Here is a 21,092-nt window from a genome sequence, read left to right as displayed (position 1 = left end):
GTGCTGGTGTCTGTGCTTAAGCCGAAAAGATTGGTTGTAGAAAGGATTGGTGGAGTTTAGATGACACCTGAAAATACCTGAGTGCCTATCAATGGAGGAATTTAACATCCTGCCTAGTCTGAAGGAGTAAATTCTCACTACTTCCTTTCCCCTGCCTCAGGCGTTCCGAGGTCCAGGGAGGTGGTAGGGGAGAGAGGTGGTCCGTGGTGATGGCAGGGCTGAGGGGGATGAGGAGGAATGTCTGGCTGAGTCTGGACCATCTGTTTACCATCTGTGACTTTTACTCTGGAAGTTATATTGCAGTAGGATCAAGATTCTGTCTTTAGAAAACCCCACAGTATCATGCAAATAAACCTGCAAGGAAAAGGCATAGGCTTTGGTGTCAGACAGATCCGGGTTTGAATATGCTTTGCTGTGCCATAGCTGTGAGATGTTGAGCTCAGCTCCATTCCTTTGACCCTCTTTTTCCCCATCTGTGAAATGGGGACATTTGTGCTCAATTTTTAAGGTTTGAGGAGGAGATTACATTATACCTGCCAGAAAGTGAGTGCTCAAAGTATCTTAACTATTAGCACTTGCCAATTATGTGATGTCAAATGAAATATTTTGGAAGAGGATGAATAATTCCTTCTTTTACTTGAATTTCTATATCCTCAAATCCACAAATTTAAATGTTTATTTTCTCCCTCATTGTCAGTCTCTCAACACACACACCTATAAGCATTGTGGTTTTTGTGTGTGGTGGTTTCCACAGTTGGGTTAAGCTCACCCTGTGTTTCCCAGCTGTCATTGTGTACTCTAAAGGGAGCTGAGATTTCTGCTGGGAGTGAGGTAAGCCAGCCTTTACCAAAGGCCTGGTGCTTTACTGGGAAAAGAAGGTTCTAAGAAACTAAGCATCTGTCAGATTTCTAAGGTTAATTTAGTTGGAATCAGTGTTTTGTCAAGTTTACCAATGTCAGTAATTATAATATAAAGTGAGTAGAATATGCAATGCTGCTATTTTTGATGGTGTTCAATTGGAGCCTTGCATGCATTCCCTGTTCCTCTGCATGGACTGGTTATGGCTGCATCCCCATGCATCTGAATTAAATGTAAAAATCTATTGATATGAATATACAGTGATACCACATGTATGATGGTTGTATTTTAAAAATTATTTGTAGAAAGCAAATGTGAGGTATACGTTAGGACCAGATTGAAGGAGAGGGAGGTGCAAAGTACATACACAGCTGGTTCCAGATTTGTAGGACCAGAGGTCTCCCTGGTGCTGTGTTTGACACCATAATCCTACTGTTATTAGGATATGATGCAGCCTAGGCTTGTTAGTGAGCTGTTTGAAACCCTGATTAACACAGGGCGGTATTACAAGGTATTTGAAAAATGTGTTATGAAATGAGATCTCACTACATTTTATTAGGCAACATAGCATATTAGTTAAAAGCTTGGGCTTTGGGTCTATTGCCTGTTCAAATCCTATTGCTGCCACTCACTGGCTCTGTGACTGGGCAAATTGCTTACCTTCGTTGTCTCTGTTTTTGTTTTGCTTTTTTAAACCCTGAAATGCAGGTAATGGTAACATCTTCCTCACAGAGACTTTGGGAACATTAAATATAATGTGTGAGGTTCTTGGCACTGTGCCTAACACAAAGTAACATCAAGTAAATGTAAATTATTAGGGTGGTTATTTCAGTGAAATGAAATAAAATAATTTCTAGCTTGCCAATAAACACAAAAATCAATATCTGTGTCTTTGGACTGGAGGCGGGAATCTATGAGCCTTAGAAAGGCCTGTGAATGAGAAATCAGGAATGATTCTGCTACATTGGAAATGACTGCTAGATCCTTCTTCAGTTGACTAGGACTGGTAGGTCTTTCAGCATCCATAAATGGTTTATTGAGCACCTGTCATGGGTCACACCATGTGCCAAATTCTGGGGACATCAAAACGAATAAGATAGTATCTGCAGGAAGAAGAAATAAGCACAAGTGTAAGGTGAGTCCTTGTTTGATTTCCCTGTAGGCTTGCTTGGGACTGAGATCCCTTCCTCGAAGTAAAAGTTTCCATCCACAATTAGAAAGAAGAGGGTGTGAAGTGGCTTAGCACCGCCTGGGTCACTCCTGGGGAATAAGCTTCCAGGTGTGGTCACACTTCCCTCCATTTAGATGGTGGGGAGGGGGTGGAGTTAGTGGGAGGAGCTAAACCCCTGGGTGTGTATACCTGTGTGTATGTGTGTGTGTTAGGGAGATCATGATTGGCAGTACAGTACCTGGCTGCAGGCTAAAGAGTCTAATGCTCACAAGGACAACAGTGTCTGGGCCAGGTCCTGTGTATCTCATTACCTCAGCCAGAGAGAGAGTGTTATGCTCGAGTGATTTTTTTTTTTCTGTGTTGAATGGGAATTTTACATATTTTGGGGGTTGACTTCTAACAGTATTATGAATCTCAGCAAATTTTTAAATTGAAGAATTAATCTAGATTCAAAAGTTTTTGTGGATTTATTATATTTTTAAATGTTGCTAATTATTTTAAGGTTTTTTATTTTTTTATTTTTAAAATAAGGGGTATTTCCCAGGCATGGCTGCTGTGCCCTGGAGATACTGCAAGATGATTGTCAGCTCCAAGCTGAAGGAGGGGTGGGAAGGTCCTCTGCTCATTGCCATACTTAGGTTGGGGAGTAAGAGGGACTCACATTTGAAGGGTTGCTACTTTGTGCCAGAGGCTCAGCGAGTCCAAGAGACTTAGCCAATACAGCACAGCTAATGAGTGCACATACCAATCCAGAGCCCAGACTTCAATGTCCATAGCCCAATATTGGCAATTTCATGTAGTTCCACCAAATATTTAGGAAGTAATGTGACATTTTGCAGAGATTTTGCAAAGGTCTGTAATAGTTTACTCTCTTGTCCAATATGGGGTCTCTACAAGATGACTCGGTTGCTTCACAGTTGGAGCATACTCAGAACCTCGTCAGTGGGCATGTGATATACTCACCCAGGCCCGACCCTATCTCCCCTTCACCAGTTTAGTCATCAAGTTATGACATTTTCACAAAACAGCCATTGGTAAGCACCACAAATAGAACGTTTTATTCAGAACATCTAATATTTCACCAGGATTCAAATGGGAGCTGCTGTCTTTACTAGAAGGATTTTTTCCCTTTGATTGATTGCTAACTGGATAGAGCCCGTGAAAGGATCTTTTTTTTCTTGGGGATTTCTTGTTCAAACAGAATTTGTTGTATCCACATCAGTAAAGCTGTGCTAATATAGGCGGCTGGCCAGACTGTGAAAACAGCCTCATTTTATTGAACTGGATGTCATAATGGTACCCATTAAGGTGGGATTCTCTCTGTGTTTGTACTTTTAAACCCAAGTCCCTTGCCACTTTTTACATCTCTCAGAGAATAGTAACATTCTCTGCTAATGCAATCTGAGAATGTGCTGTTTCTTGCCTCCCACTGAAAACCATTACAAAAATAGAATCCTTGGTTGTAAGCATTTTCATGGGGTTGTAGCTTGTTGCTCTTCAGCCATTCATTTCACTCTTTGTACTTGGGATGATTGTAATGTGTTCTGGTTGCTGAAGGTGAGAACCCATGAGGTTTACTTCTTTCAACACTCCCATTAATTGCTATTGGTGTCCAAATAGATGACAGGAAAAGAGCAGCTCTTTTTTCTTTTTTTTTTTTTCCCCCCAGAACTAACCAAATGCAACACAAGGCTTTTCATTTTAATTTTTATACGCTGTTAAGAGACTAATAGTGTTGGAAGTCACAGCATTTCCATTAGCTGTTGAACTCTTACTACAGCCCTGACAAAGTGAAGTATTTGTTGTTCTGGCTTTGGGTAATGGACCCCCACAGGATTACAGCTCAGGAATGCTGGAAGGCTGAAGCCCAGGAGAAAGAGGGCAGAGTGGGTGTCAATTTTATTCCTCCAATTAAAGCAGTTAAAGGAATAACAAATGCAGGGTGCCATTTTATTGTGAGGGCTAATTGAAAACCAGAGGAAAATATTTAGAGCCACTACATGGCATTTTACAATATAATATCTTTTCTGTTTGTGCCTCTTCTCTGTCAACTCAATGGGACCTTCATTATAAACAAATTTCTATCATTAGAATCAGCTTAATTTCTGTTGCTATAATTAAGAGGATGGTAAGAAATGTTGCAGAGTGTATTTATCTCTATGTCAAACATGATGGCTCTTTCATTTGCTCAGCAAGTGTTTCCCCAGTGCCTTCTCTGTGCCAGGGCTATGGTGTGGTCAAGATAGACACGATCCCTTCCCTGATGGAGCATAAATTTTAGTGGGAAAAAATAGATAGTACTTATAAACAAATATATCACATAATGCTAGGGAATGAAAGGGGAAAAAAGCAGGACAAACAGGTGAGAGTGTTTAGGGAAGGACTCTGAAGATTCCCGAATGAAGGGAGGAAGGCAGCTATGTTGAGTCCTGCAGGGAGAACATTCCTGCCAGTGGGAAGCATGTGCAAAGCCCTGAGATAGAAACCAACCTGGCAAGTTGATGAACAGAGAAGGTCACTGCAGCTGAAGCAGAGAAAGGCAGGGGAAGAATGAAAGGTGATGATGTTAGGATAAGTGAGTCAGATCATGTGTCTTTAAAAATTTTTTTTTTCTTTATTGATTAAGGTATTACATGTGTGTCCTTACCGCCCCATTGCCCCCCCCCCCCCCTCATGCCCTCACCCCCCTGGTGTCTGAGTCCATTGGTTAGGCTTATATGCATGTATACAAGTCCTTTGGTTGATCTTTCCCCCTTACCCCCACCCTCCCCTACCTTCCCTCTGAGGTTTGATGGTCTGATAGATGCTTCTCTGTCTCTGGATCTGTTTTTGTTCATCAGTTTATGTTGTTCATTATATTCCATAAATGAGTGAGATCATGTGATATTTATCTTTCTATGACTGGCTTATTTCGCTTAGCATAATGTTCTCCAGTTAACATCCATGCTGTTGCAAATGGTAAGAATTCCTTTTATACTGCAGCGTAATATTCCATTGTGTAGATGTACCACAGTTTTTTTAATCCACTCCTCTGATGAGGGCACTTAGGCTTTTCCAAATCTTAGCTATTGTAAAATGTGCTGCTATGAACATAGGGTGCATATATCCTTTCTGATTGGTGTTTCTAGTTTCTTGGTATATATTCCTAGAAGTGGGATCACTGGGTCAAATGGGAGTTCCATTTTTTGTCGTCATGTTGGGTCTTAAGGCTTTGGGAAGCCATTGGAGAGTTCTGAGTAAAGGCATGGCATCAGCTAATTTAAGCTATGAAGAGATTATCTGGCTGGTAGGAAGGATAGGCTTTGAGGATGGTGGAGGGTAGAGGCAAGGAGACCAGTTGGGAAATGATTGTAATTGCCTAGGTGAGAGAAGATAATGGCTTGAAAGAGGGAGGTAATGAAAGGTCAGATTGAGGATATAGTTTGAAGATAGACAATTGCAGTTTGCAGTTGGATTAGATATGAGTTGTGAAAAAAAGAGGAGTCAAGAATAGCACCTAGGTTTCTAGCCTGAGCAACTTAGATGATTGGTGGAAAGGAACAGATTTGTAGGTAGGGGCAGCAATTAGGAATGTTTAGTTTGAGATGCCTGTCTTTTATCAGAGTGGATGTTTCAGGTAGATGGCTGGATTTGGGTGTCTGTGGAGAAGGGAGGTCTGGGCTGGAGACTGGGGGTCCTCAGCTTATGGAATCTAGAGTCAGTAGAATGGATGAAATCATTAGAGCATGGGTGTTAATAGAGAAGCAGCCTGAAGACCAAGCCCTGTGGCTCTCCAGTGTTATGGGGTTTATAGAACAGGGGGTGCCCAAAAGGAGGCTGAGAGGAAGCAAGCAGTTTGGTAGGAATGGGAGTAGTTTAGTGAAACATATGCAGTGAGGTCAGCTGGTGGGAAAAGTGTGAATTTTGTCTTTGGAGAGTTTCCTCCCTTTTCAGTGGTTTTCCATCTCTTCTGTGGTACCCTCTTACCAGATTCATTTAGCTTTTCTCATTCCCGATAACAACTGCTCTAGTTCTCAAAGTATGGGCTCCTGATGGGCAGCATCAGCCTCAGCAAGGGTGGACGGGTTGTTAAAAATGGAAATGGTGGATTTCGCCCTAGACTTACAAGTTGAGAAACTCTGAGGGGTGGAGCCCAGCAAGCTGTGTTTTAGTAAACTTTTCAGGTGCTTCTGATGCAGGCTGAGGTTTGAGAATCACTGCTCCAGGAAAAAGAGCTAGTGAAATGAATCAATGAAAAGTAACAGATGAGGTTTATTATATTATTCCTTTCTGAGGCATCTATATAAAGCCAAATAAATAAATATCTAATAGCAAATTTTAAGCATCAGCCAGTAGACCATTATTGAGACATCTTCATGAGTGTTCCAAGAAACCTTCTTAAGTTCTACAAATCAAAGAAGTAGGCAGCTGCCTGTCCTGTCTTTGGTAATGGGTTCTATTGGTAACTATGTATTTTTTATAGAATTATACAAGCTCTCTGACTTCCAATATAGACAATGAACATTTTGGCATTTTAGTGGGCAATCCAAACTCTCTAGCAATGATTCAGAAGTTATTTTGGTTAAGCACAGCATATCTACCAGGCAATTTTAAATAGTTTCTGAATACTGAAGCACATAATAATAATGGTAGAACACTTGTTGAACTGTGAATTTTTGTTCGTAAAATACAACTCAAATATATTTTAGCTGTTTAAATAATAGAGTTTAATGTATCTTTAGACAAGCCTTATAGTAGTAAGGGCTTAAGGAGATTAGAAATAAATGAATCCAATTAAAGAGTATCTGTGAGATTTGATATGTCATAGGTATGAATGAAGTGTTTGCATAGCAACTGTAAAGAAACCATTAATGATTAACTATCTAAAAGAGGTTTAATCAAAAATTAATGATATGGGACATATTATAAAATATTTAAGTTAAACAAATGAAGATTTGTACATTTGAAAACATAGCATCATGCCATCATTTTTGCTGCATCTTTCCCCAGGCAGTTCAAAGTCTGAGGGTCTAGTTCTCTATCATCTGCAGAAATGCCAGTACCTTTGCGTTGTGCAGAAAAGAGCTGAGCTCCCCACAGTGCCTTGAGTTTTGGCCTTGCAGGGCCTCCACCTGCAAAGCCCTGGGGGGAATTTGGGGACCCTGTGGGTACCTTTTCTGTTTCTAGAGTTTATGGGCAGTTAAACATTGGAACTGTGGGTTCTTCCACCTTCCCTGCCAGAGGACATTTGCAGGGTTTAGGAATCAGTTCTGTAAGGGTCGGAAGAACTGGGTAAGAAAGCTGTTCCTGTGAGAATAAAACCTCAACCTCATACAAGGTGGTAGGTGGTGGGTTCCCCCATAGCTTATCTATCTTAGGCATTGGAAGAGTTTTAAAGGGAACAGGCATTTGAAAAACATCAGCTTAGTTAATGACAAGGAAGGAGAGAGAGAGATGGACACCAGGGGTGGGAGGTGGGAAAGAATAGAAGAAGATGGAAAAGAGGGGGCCAGAATAGTATGTGCTTTTTATTTCCTATTTGTTGAAAATAAGAAAAACTTGGTTGATATTAGTATGACTTTTTCTTTCTTTTTATTTGCTTTTCCCCTTCCCCCAGAAATGGGCTCAAATTAAGGGTTCTGACTGTGGGACAAGAGACTGACAGTTTTAATTTATGCCCTTGATGAAAGAGGCAGCCCATTTTGCATTTAATTTGTTCAGATCTAACCTTTAAACAACAGCTTCCATCCCTCCCCCTCCTTAAGAAAATAAGAAACAAGAAAGCCATAACAACAATAGAATTTGAAACTTAGACCTGAAGAATTCACAAATATCCTAAAACTTTAGTAGCTAGATATGAAATGAATTGCCAAGCATAATAAGTGAAGTTCCTCAGAATAAGAAATGTGGCCCCAAAGTTGGGTTTACTTCATTGAAACAGTGACAAATATACCACCTATAGCTCACATGAAACTAGACTAGAGTTTCTTTTCTTTCAATTGTAAGTAATAATATAAGTTATAGTCCCCAAAGAAGGAAATAAAAAGTCATACGGTTCACATGAAAGCCTTCAGAGACAGATAATTCTGTAAGGTGGGAGGGGTGGAAAATAAATCAGAAAATCAGTGAAATGTATAGGCACTGATGGAGCATGTGGTCATTAGGATATTTGAAAATGATAAATGGTTTGCCTGAGAAGTTGAACCTTAGGCAAAGAAGTTTAATCATGCTTTATCTTTTGCCATTTAATATTATTCCCAAAGAATGAAGTCTAGAAACATAAAGAAAAGAAATTTGGGAACCATTTTAATATGAAGTGAGAATACCTGAAATTTGCCTCAATGTTTTCTTTTTTAAGAAAATATTTTTCTGATTATAAAGTAATACATGTTCATTAGAGAACAAATTAAGATAATGCAGAGAGATATAAAGAAAAGCTACAGAACATCTTTAATCTCTTTTCTAGATATCCGCCATTGACATTTTAGTTTTTTGCCTTTCACTACATGTACCTGCATACATATACAATACATGTTACATATATGTGTGCATATATATACTATACATGCATATATACTATATAACCTTTTCTTATCTTTCTATTGAAGAGATGCTGCATTTATTAATAATTTGTAAAGGTTATTTCTCTGGGGGTTTAAAGTACTATTCCTTCTCACTCCTTCAATACAGTTATAATAGTTCCAAATATATGGTTGATGATGAAATTTACTTAGTATTTTAGTTTTCCTACATATCACATATGTTGTGCCTGAATATGATGTTATAAAAATTAAGAGCATTGTATTCATATACATAACAATAAAACAATAACATATAATTCGTTTCTTTGATATAGGACCTCAGAATTTCAGAATGATCATTGCTAATTATATACTGGGAATTAAAAAAAATAAACAACTCCTCACATAAATTTGCTTACTTAGCAGGTATCTCTTTCTCATTTATGTAGAAAGATTTGCCAGATTGTTTTTTTTTTGTGTGTGTGTTTTTTTTCCAGTCATTTGGATTTGAGATGAATGAGTTTATTGCAATGAGAATTATTTTGTTAATCACTTGCAAGTAAGTATTTGTCCTCGGTTAAGAGATAGTGCTACTAGCAAGTAGAAATTGTTATAAGGGATGGAATTTAGGAGGGTGTCCAGATATGCCATTCACCACCCTGTGAGACGGAACTAGAAGTGCCACATAAGTGGGAGAGGCAGTAAGTGAATGGTGTAGGAGCTCAGAGGAAGGAGCAGGGAGAAATCACTTGTGGCCCATGGAGGCAAGGAAACAGATTCAGATGCAGTGTGGTGGCAGGTCTGGATTTAGCTATATTTCAACTTGTGTCATGGTATTACACAACCCCTTTTGGGAGGATGGTTGACTTTACCACATTTTACTGACACATTACAGTTTTTGATTTACTTTTTGGTTGTTATTGTTTGCATCCCCATGTCTTTCCTTCTTGAAATCACAACGTGATAGTAGACTTTGTGCCTATGCCATCTCTTACCTTTGTGGTGCCATCCATGCCATAGCATGTTGGGTGAAACCTACAAAATGAGGAGAAAGATATTTCTAGGCAGAGGCGATATTTATGTAACACCAAAGACTTTTTAGAACCACTAAAACCGCCAAATCAAATGGAGAAAACCACAAGGAGCAAACACAAATCCACTTATTATTATGACACTGTTACATTTCCAAGGGTGCCTTAGCCTAATTTCCCAGCAGACTGTCCTAGTCTGTGAGCCCCTCACAGTGTGGGATCCTCCTTATCAGCTTTCTCTGCTGGGCTCCCTGGGAGCCTGAAAATGAAGCATAAAGTAGGGCTCTCTGCTGCAGAGGTTTACCCAGTGGCCAGGCAGGAACTCTGCCAGAATATAAAGAAGGTCAGGCACTTCGTGTAACAGTGACTCTAGAATCCAATTAAAAAGTTTAGTATAAGGCGCAGTCATTCCCACTTAATCCGATCACGGTTTAATACAATCCTCTGCTTATTTCAGTCGGCGCCTTTGGAGCCAAATCAATTGTACGTCTTTGTTTCCACGTTTTCCTCGGTAATTTGATCACCTTCAGCTGTTTAAAAAAAAATAGCTCAATTGGGAAATCTGGCAACATCTTTTAAGAATTGCCAAGTAACAACAAAGAAGCTCCAGAATGGCCAGCTCCGAAACTGAAGTGATAAGAAGAAAAATTCAGTTTTCTAAAATGGAAGTAGAATAGGGTGCAGTGAGTTGAAGAGGTAAATTCTTGCAAAGAATCTTTATTCAACATGAGCTGACAAAATATTGTTACCTTCTCTCTGTGCATCCATTCCATTTCACTTGAAGGCTGTAAATATGTTTGTGCTACTGTTGGCGCCCTTGAGGCGTGTCTCCCAGTTAAAATGATAGAAATGCATTTCTCTGAAGCTGATAGTACCTTTTAGTGGTGAAGACACCTCCTCTTTTGCTTTGCAAGGGAGTCACACTGAACTTCCCATATAGCAAGGTGGCATTTACCTCGTGGGAGGGTATAGCATATTGCTTAAGGGGATGCTAGAAGGCCAACGATGTGAAAATGGCTCCTTTTATTTCATTGGAATTTGAGAAATTCCAAATGTGTACATGACTATTACAAAGTTTAGAGTAGACTCAGATGGTTAATTCTGCAAATTGAATGATTTCGGACTGTCCATAATGGAATAAGAGGATTACTCTGGTCTGTACAAATATGGGTGAAATTGACAAGCTGTGTGTCCTATTGCAAATTACCCATTTTATACTGCTTCCAGAGCTGAGATACCTAGGATGTCTGCAGCTCGGGTACAAGTCATTCAAGGGAGAAAAAGAAAACAAATGTAAATTGGTATCATAGGTATTTTGAAAAAATATGCCAAAACGTGTATGCTACACTTCCTCTTTTGATATGCCAATCATGTTTGGGAGAACTGCAGGAGCTGCCCCTAAGACAGTCACCTATGCAATCCCACACAGGGTCAGTGTGGCACTTTCAAGAAAGCTGCAGAAGTAGAGCAGGCTGTGTCCTTCCTTTATGAAAGTCAGCTGAGTCAAGTTCTCCCTATACTCGTTTTAGAGTCAAGGTCTGTGTGCCCAATAATTTTATTTTGTCCCACTCCAAAGGGAAGCATTGCTTATGCATACATCTAACTTTGAGAGTGTGTGTGATACCAGCACATGCTTCACTGTGTGGAAGGGAGAGAGGTAAGGCCAGACTCTTCTTTGTGTCTGAGTCTGGAGGAGGGAAATGGAACTCGTAATGTGATTCCCATCAGCAGCTAGCCCTTTAATCTATACAAATGAAATACTCAATTTAATAGAATTCTAAAAATAAAACAAATGCTTTGTTCTCAGTGAATCTGCCATTCAGACTCCTCTTGGCAGCACATCAACCGTACTTGAAATGTCTTTAAGTGGGCTTTTTTTATTGTGCTTTGCATCCGAACACATTTTTTGAGCTGTTAGAGTTTTGTACAGGCTGAGCTCCTCTCAGAGTATTGGGTCTGTGTTGCTCTAAGGTTCCCGTTTGCTGACTTAGCAATAAAGAACTTACCTTAATAAGTATTTTGACCATAGAGTTTAGAGGCTAAAAACTAATAGATTAAAATGAGTTTGGGGTGGAAAGAAATACAATACAGGGAGGTGTTTGTAATGAAATGGATTACAATTGCTACCAAAGTGAAACTACAGTATTTTTCTGGGGAATTTGGTAGTGAATAAGTGCTATGGAATGTGGGAGTTAAGAAATAATACTATTTATTGAGCATTTACTATGTTCTAGGCACTGTGTTATGAGTTCTTCATATAACATTTCATCTACCCCCCATCCCTATGAGTTATAACTAGGAAATTGAGGTCTAGATGTGTTGTTACATAAGAAGCGGCTCAAGCCCTGATCTAGTGGATTCGTTTTTGTATTTTTTGAGGTGCATCAAAACATAAAGCATTTTTATTAATTTGTCAAGGGCATTTGTATAAATCTTACATTTACTAGAGTTTTCATGTGAGTATTTAGAATTTCAAGTCATTTATTGGTTTTAAAATGTTATTTAAGCCTATTTGGAGTATTTCTGTCATTGGAAGCTATGCAAAAATTTTGGAAAAACTTTTTCAATTAGTTGAGATGCATATTTGTGGAGTCTGAGATTGTGCAAGAGAAAAACAAAGTCTTGTTTACTCTCTGACTGTAGCCATGAAGTCCCTGTGCTAAAATATTGCATTAAGAACAAGTGTACAAAATCATTTAGCCATATTTTCAGGGTGGATGATTTTTGCTGTCAGTCTAGAGGCTGTCAGGCAAGGAGTGGGTGAATGCTCTGCTGCCCAGTAGACAAGATCACATTTGAGACAGAAGATGCCCACATGTTGATGAGACCTTCTCTCAGAGCCCATCTTGCCTGGCTCATTGTCACACATGTGCTCTCAGGGCAAGTGGGTGAGGGGACCTACAGCCATGAGGGTCTCTTCCCACAGAGAAAGGCTGTTGGGTTGCAGGTTATTCACAGTCATTGGGGGAAACAATTCTTTCTTAGTTGCAACTGTGAAATATTGTGCAAATGGCACTGGAGCACAACAGAATATCTCTTGATTCTTGTCTTCTAAGAACTTAGAATTCACTGGGAAAGATAACACATAATCACTTGAAAAGTAAGGTTAGAGGAGGAAAAAGATAATTCCTGGTCCCCTTTCTACTTCTCCCTAATGCCTTTTCCTGAGGGTAGCGACTTAGTCCTTCTGTTCATTGATGTCTCCGCAGTCCCTGGAACAGAGCCCACACAGAGACACTCAGTACACATGTACTAATATTGAAGGAATTGAGGAAGAGCTTTATAGAGGCAAGTGGCATTTAAGGTAGTTCTTTACAAAAGGAGTTTTATAGGTATGTATGGGGGGGTGGGGAGTCAGGAAAGTATAAGGTCTGTTTGAGGAGAACTATTTTGGATGAAGTGAGGGGCAGATGAAGGAAAAATTTGAGATATTGTCAGAAAAATAGATGGGAGTCACAGTTCCACATTTTGGAGCGCATTGGATTTCTGGCCAAGGAGTGCTCAGCTTGTGTTGTGTGTTGTCCTTAAAAGAGTTGGTTAGAGCAGTAAAACAGACCAGGGATGTGATGTGACTTCCCCAGCCCGGAAGACAAATTGCATGCTCACCTTCTAAATTATTGTTGCTCATGTAGGAGAATTTTCTTTTTACTTGCATTGACTAGATGGATTATTTGAAATGAAGCCATTGTAATTTGCTGACATAATCACTAGCCTGTATTTGTGGCAGAGATATCATTAAACTGTTTTAGCTGGTTTCTATTCCTAGTCACTTGAGGGACTCCTGGCCTGAATTATACTTTTACTTTTGCCTGATCTCTCTGTAGAAGAATAAACAGGGGAAAAGAATAAAAGGTAAATGAATATTTACTGATCCATGGAAGTGTGCCAGTCACTTTTACATTATAATGTTATCAATTTATTATATTTCATAAACCCATCCTAAAGAGTATAAAATTTTTTTAAAAGGTAAACCCATTAGATAAAAGGAAAAATAGATAAGAAAACTAATGGAAGCCAGTGGAGTTTGTTGCACAAATATCTGCCATGACACTTGTACAGTTGCTAGAGGTGGTTACAAATTGGACTTGAGGCTTTTTGAATTCTAGTGCAGATAGTAAAACATGGTGAGTTATATGGTTCACAGTATTCATGAAATAAAAAAGATATCAAATATTCCGGAGCAGCCCAGCTAGCTCTGGAACCTAAAAGAGAATTTCCTCATGAGTCCTTATAAAGAAGACTCTGAAACATTGTATTTTGGCTGCCAGTGGAAAGGATATCCTCTATGAAAACGGAGGAGTCAGAGGAGATGCCCCGCTGCCTGGAATGGACCCAGGTGGGAGCTGTGGGCGGGGCCAAGGCTGTCATCTTCAGCCCCTAAGTACCTCAAGGAGTAGTAGCTTTGCAATGAACTCTCTGAGATACACTTTGTATCCCCTTCATGTCAGTCTGCAGTTATGCTTGTTTATTTGTTCAATGTGTCTTCTCTCAAATAGACTGTAATCTGCACAAGGGGAGGGGCTTTACATATCTTACTATCCTCTCATCACTACAGAGCACAAAATCCATATACATTGGGAGCTTAATACAAATTTATTGAACGAAGGAAGGAGTGCAAAGAACTGGTGATAAGATGTATCCTAAGGTAACTGAATTAATTAGGGATTTTTCACTTATTTATAAATCAGGTTATGTTAGTTTGCTAGCTGTAAGAATATTTGGAATGTTTACCCGGATTACTGATCTTGGAACAGCTGATAGAAGACATTCTTCTGGTCAATAATCAGATAGCATCAGATAGCCAGTTGTCTGTTGAGTTCACCCTATACAGGAAATCTTTAGAGTAGGTTTTATAATCCATATCTCACCAATTAGGAGACAAAATCTCAAAGACGTTGAATTAGGTTTTTTTTCCTACTTATAAAAATAGTGAAAAAACATTTTAATCAAGACATTTTCATGAGCATGTAATATAATTTGACCATAGTATACAGGTGGCAGCTAATTTCACACACATTAGTTAAATGTTAGGCATTTCTAAAACAATCGAGGTGTTTGTGGAAACCAGTTGTTGGCCAACTACTGCTTGCTTCCTTTTTGAATATGGATTACTATCATTCCTGGTGAGAGAATGTATGCATTCCATTGCCTATGGTGGCTGATTAAGGGCTATGTCCTCCCACCCTGCAGGGACACAGAGTATAAAGGGCTGCAGCTCTCCCTGGATCAGATCTCAGCCTCCAAACCAACCTTCTCCTACGCCAGCAGCTCCACTCCTACCATCCCTGACAACAGGAAGGGGGCCAAGTCCAGACTCTCCAGTTCAAAGTCAAAGTCCAGGACTTCCCCATACCCTCAGGTATGTGAGTTGCGGTTTTGCAAATTCCTTTTTTTTGTGTGACTTGGTTTGGTCTCATCGTGGAAGAAGTATAAAAACTGTATGGAATGATTACCTGGTTTTAATAAATTTAAAACCTCTATAAATCTGGAAAGCTTTCTAAAACTATTTTCTTTCTCCTTTTTTTTTTTCTTTAAAATAACCATGCTAGTAAAAATTTGAAAAGATCTTGTGGTTTACGGCTTTTATATAAAGGTTGTGAGAGTCCCAGTTTGCAGTCAGAACTATAACTTTGTTATTTCAAGGAGATTGATCCAACCCCCCCCCCACCCCCCAATGATTAAGCAGAAAGATGTAGCCAGCATAGCAAAATATGGAAAACAAGAGCTTGGTGTAGAAGAATTGACAGGAACGGAAGTCAAAGGAAATTAAGAAGTGGAGGCAAAGGATCAAGGATGCATTTCATCATGAGATTTGAGCACAGATGGACTATTTATGGAGAGGAATGAAACAGAGGGGTCTTCCAGATGGCAGGAGTGGTAGGAAAAGCAACTCTTCTCATCTCTGCAAGGTGGTGAGCTGATGAGACCCAGAGGAGGCATTCGGAAACACTTTAAGGTACAAAGACGAGTCCTGATTCTTGGAAGGAAAACCTTTTTCTGATCAGTCACTGAGATATACAAACTAGACTGTGTCAAGGTGTGTACACTCTCGCCGGGCCTGAAGAGAATAAGACAGAACTGGGGCTTCCTCACTCCCAATATCCTATGACCACCTCACTTCTATTCTGTCTTTAAGGGTGTCACATGGAACTTCCTGCAATTTACTAGAATGGCTTAGGTCCTAAGCCAGTGGTCGGCAAACTCATTAGTCAACAGAGCCAAATATCAACAGTACAACGATTGAAATTTCTTTTGAGAGCCAAATTTTTTAAACTTTAACTTCTTCTAACGTCACTTCTTCAAAATAGACTCTCCCAGGCCGTGGTATTTTGTGGAAGAGCCACACTCAAGGGACCAAAGAGCCGCATGTGGCTCGTTAGCTGCAGTTTGCCAACCACGCATGGGCTTATACCCTGGGCGAGTGTAAAACCAAACTGGATTTGGAGTTATTTCATCAAGGAGGCCTTAATCATTTACGTTTTTAATATATTTTTAATGTAAAAAATGGCAATCTAATATGTACAGAAATGAATACTTCCTTACTTATCAGAGCATGTTATTCTGTTGATTTTTACAAGTATAGAGTGTTGGAGGAAATGTCATTTACTGACCTAATGGTCCCTAAGAAGCTACTATTTGGTAGATTATTATAGTGGCTTAGTATATGAAGATGAGAAGATCATGGCTTCAGGAGACTTAGGTCACATGGTTTAAAATCTCCCACAAAAGACCAGATGTCTTTGCTTTGATAAAAGAGAGAGAAGTAGATGTGTGATGCCTAGACATTTTTCAGCAGACACCTTCTGTTACGAGGACTGAGCACTTTACTTATAAAGTGCATTTGATTTAAAGTCACTGTGGAGGAGGAATTTTATCGAATAGCTGAGAAACTTTTCTTATTAGTATCTTGTACCTTGGGAAAAGTTTACTTTCTCCTTTACTATTTGAAAGGGTGAGTTATATCTTTTGGTAATTCTGTCCTTACATATATAGGAGTGTTGGCACATATATGAAATAATTTAAATTAGGAAGTGCTAAGTTAAGAAGGAGTTTGTCTATTATACAGAACAAAATATCCCCATTGAACTTCCAAAATCTCACTAAGTTATGTTTTCTTTCAAAATCAGCTCTTAATGTCTAAAATTTGTATTTGTTTACTTTAAAAGTAACTACTAATTAAAAAATATTCTAACTGCCATTAGGCTGCTTCTTGTGTGTGTGTGGGATATGAGTTAATTTGAAAATTATACATATTCTATGGTTTTCAAAAAAAGTTATACAGAATAGTGGAAAGTAAAATATCCCCTTTTATTCCCTCATTTTCCCTCTCTGAAACTGTGCTTTATTCTAGAAATGTTCTATGGGGTATAAAAATCATGCACATGCACACACATATGTCCTAGGATTTCTCTTGATGTTTGTGTGTTTATTTTTGTGGTAAATACATACATAAATGCAGTCCTTAGAATTTTAGCCGAATGTCTCACTTGAAATTGCACAGTCATGAATTAAGTTTATTTAACATTTATGCGTCTAGTAAAGGTTGTTCTTTAATTGTGTTTACTTTAGATAATTGTGGGTGATTGATAGACAAGATAACATCCATTTGTAGTATGTTGTCATGGGGTAAGCAGAGGATTCTCTGGGGACACATTGGAAAAGCATGGCATCTTGGGCAAACTTATTACTATACCATCATCTTGAATTCCAAATCCTTAAGAATTTTAAAGAAAAAGATATTCAGCTTCTCGAAAGTCTTATTTGGTTCATATTTCTTCTTCTTAGTTTTTAATTTTCATGCAATACATATTTGAGTCAGTAGATGCTAGCTGAGCGCCTGCATCAGAAAGATGCTATGCTGGCCATTGTGGTTAAGGAGGGCAGAGGTTGGGTAAAAGGTACTATAATATGAAGAAGTGGTGTATGAAGTGTTCTTAAATTTTGTAGTACAGTTGGAATAAGTTATATATTTGAATACATAGTATATAGGAGATGGTGTATACAAAGGGCTTTACAAGTGGTGTCAGCTATAGGGACTCTAGCCTGGATGGTTGGGGAAGTTGTTGTAGGTGATCTGGTTTTGAGGGTAGAATTCAGGTATGTGGGCATAAGGGAAAGGAGAGGATACTTCAGGATGACCAAGATTATGAAGAAATTCAGGAATGCATTGTTCGTGTGACTAGACTTCGAGGTGAAGCACAGGAGGGTAGGTCCCTGTGAACGTGGACTAGGGGTGATATGTTTGGAAGGATTAAATGGTGCTAACTATCTACTTGGCTAAGGAGTTTAGAGTTTGTTTTGTGGAAAACTAGTAAAGGTTTTGAATAGAAAATGAGAGCATTCATGTGGTTGAAGCAAAGCAAACTACTACAGTGGTCGGCAAACTCATTAGTCAACAGAGCCAAATATCAACAGTACAACAATTGAAATTTCTTTTGAGAGCCAAATTTTTTAAACTTAAACTTCTTCTAATGCCACTTCTTCAAAATAGACTCGCCCAGGCCTTGTATTTTGTGGAAGAGCCACACTCAAGGGGCCAAAGAGCCTGCATGTGGCTCGCGAGCCGCAGTTTGCCGACCACGGAACTTAGGAGACTCACATTGGTAGTCCTTGTGTGAGTGCGTGAAGGGCTGAACTGAAGTTCTTTACTGAAGTAAAGGTGTTGTATAAGAAGAATGGGCAAATTCCAGTCTTTGGCTGCTTGCACCTCTTCTTGTTATAGGTATATTTTGACTATTATAGGTTTATTTTGAAATTACATTTTAAAGCTTACTTTTTCTTCAGATAAATACCCATCCAAAAGTGGAATTTCTGGGTTGCATGGTAGTTCTATTTAAAATACTTTTAGGAACCTTCATACTCTTTTTCATTGTGGCTGCACCAATATACAACCTCACCAACAGAGCAAGAAGGTTATCTTTTCTCCACATCCCTACTAACACTTGTTATTTGTTGTCTTTTTGATAATAGCCATTCTAATGGGTGTGAAGTGATATCTCACTGTAGTTTTTATTTGCATTTCCCAGATGATTAGTGATGTTGAATATTTTCTACATGTCTGTTGGCCATCTGTATGCCTTCTTTGAAGAAACTGTCTATTCAGGTCCTCTACCCAATTGGATTGTTTGTTATTTTGATGTTGAATTATATAAATTCTTTATGTATATTTGGATATTAACTCCTTATCAGATATATCATTTGCAAATATCTCCTCCCATTTAGTAGGTTGCCTTTTCGAAAGATACATGCACCCCCTATGTTCATTGCAGCATTATTCACAATAGCAAGATATGAAAGTAACCTAGGTGTCCATTGATAGATAAATGGATAAAGATGTGGTATCTATATGTAGTGAAATATTACTCAGCCATGAAAAGAAGAAAATTTTGTTATTTGCAACAAAATGGGTGAACCTAGAGGTTACTATGCTAAGTGAAGTAAGTCAGGTGGAGAAAGACAAGTACTGTATGAATTCACATACTTGTGGAGCCTAGAACACAAAACAAAAACAGATATATATATATATATATATATATACATACATATATATATATATATATATATATATATATATAGAGAGAGAGAGAGAGAGAGAGAGAGAGAGAGAGAGAGAGAGAGCTACAGAGGAAGGTAGTGGGAGAATTGGGGGAAAGGTGAAGGGGAATAAGAGGTACAAACCTCCAGTTATATAAAAAAAGTCATGGGGATATAATATACAGCATAGGAAAAATAGTATTATTGCAATAACTTTGTATGGTGACATATATTTACCAGACCAACATTGTCATGATCATATCATAAGGAATAGAAATGTTGAATCATTATGGTATGTACCTAAAACTAATATAATACTGTATGTCAACTAGACTTTAGTAAAAGATAAAGCTTACTTTCTAAAGCTTATGACACACTTGTACTGAATTTCCACTTACATATTATTAATAGACACATAATAAATGCATTTTTAGTTACTGAATAATTAAGTTTTTAATTGTGTTTAATTTTAAAAGCTTCCTCTTTTCTCAAGAAAAAGAAAAATTATTTTGTTGTTGTTATTTTTATGTTTACATATTTGTGGCATGCGATTTTCATCAGCATTTTAAAGAGGCAGTTTCCAGAGCAAAACTGACCTCAGAGGGTAACAGGCTTATGCCTTTTATTAGTTATAAAAATGGTGTTTCAATAATTCTATCTATATTATTTATTAGGTTCTTTGTTCTATTATGTTCACTAAAAACATATCTAGACATTTCTCACAAATGTTTGAATGGCAAACAGCAACACTGCTTTTTGGAATTATTTAAGCACCCTTATTGGAACATGCAAGACATGCACAAATTGTAATTCACTGCCAGCACCAGCCTGCAGCAGTGATGAACTTTCAGGTCCCCTTCTGGTATGCAATGTCCTTGGGAATGATTTTAGACTTGATTATATTAGAGTCACTTAATGAATGACTCAATCACCTTTACACCTCTATGTATTACTTGGGACAAGATAGGTCAAAATAGAATTGTTTTGAATGGTTTCAAGAAAATTGTTGTAAGAAATATTATAGTTAATTTCTAAAGACTCTGAAGATAGCTACTATGCTGCTATATAGCAGCCGTCTTATCTTTATGACAGTTGTATTTCCTTGTTATTGGGTTTATATCCATGAAAATAATTACAGCCAGTATGTACCCTCCTGCTTTACTGCATCATCCTGCCCTCCTTTAGGTTTTTCCCTGGTCACTAATAACCAATCCACTATATAAGTCCATAACAACAGGGCATACATGCGGCAGGTTATGCTTCTGAAATCTGAAAGTATTTAATCACTTCCTAGAGGTACACTGTAACACTTGCAAGTTTTAAATAATTCCACAGACCCCTTTTAATTTTCATTGCCAGATACCTGGCTTCCTTTTGGTAAAGGTAGAAACTCTTTCTCCAAAGGTTCATCTGGCCTCAAAAATACACCAGGGACTGCAATGCTGCCTTTTTTAAATTACAGAGAAAAGAAGGACCAAGATTTCTCCAGTATAGTTCTTCCTTATACATAGTACTTTACCACTACCAGGATAGACATCCCTTCATTTCATGTTTTGTATGCAACATGAGAATATGTAATCCTTAACCATTAGCAACAAAAAGATTTTAATACATACTGCAAAAAAATGAGGTTATCTTTTCAGAAATTTTTACACTGTATAGAATATACACTATTCTCAAAAATATAGACTTGTTTATATTTTCTGACCGTGTATGAACTTGAGATCAATCTACTTTTTTTCTAGAAATATCAGATTATTAGAGTGAACCTTTATAGTCTTTCTAGATCATCTTCATAAATTAAAACATTTTGACCTCTGAGTTACAGATTCATGCTTTGGTTTTTACTAACTCTTGCATTTAGTTGAATATTATATGGATGGGCAGACAGGCGTCCACGGCTGTTGGCTGGTGCCCATCCTTCCCTGATTACTAACAGGTTTTCTCCATGATCACTTTATGGGATCACTCCCTGATGACACACTTCCCCATTTATCA

At 38.4% G+C, this 21,092-nt stretch overlaps 1 protein-coding gene across 1 annotated transcript in view; it reads left to right on the top strand.

Annotated features, from left to right (window-relative positions):
* Positions 1-21,092, top strand: part of SIM1 (SIM bHLH transcription factor 1) — a 65,311-nt gene that overhangs the window by 23,472 nt on the left and 20,747 nt on the right. The window contains exon 9 of the mRNA XM_008153374.3: positions 14,751-14,919. Coding sequence (XP_008151596.1) covers positions 14,751-14,919 — 169 coding nt within the window. The remainder of the gene's footprint in view (positions 1-14,750; positions 14,920-21,092) is intronic.

This window comes from Eptesicus fuscus, chromosome 10 (assembly GCF_027574615.1).
Source record: "Eptesicus fuscus isolate TK198812 chromosome 10, DD_ASM_mEF_20220401, whole genome shotgun sequence".
NCBI classification, from domain to species: Eukaryota; Metazoa; Chordata; class Mammalia; order Chiroptera; family Vespertilionidae; genus Eptesicus; species Eptesicus fuscus.
Note: the sequence above shows the minus strand (reverse complement) of the source record. Positions and strands in the feature narration are given on the sequence as shown.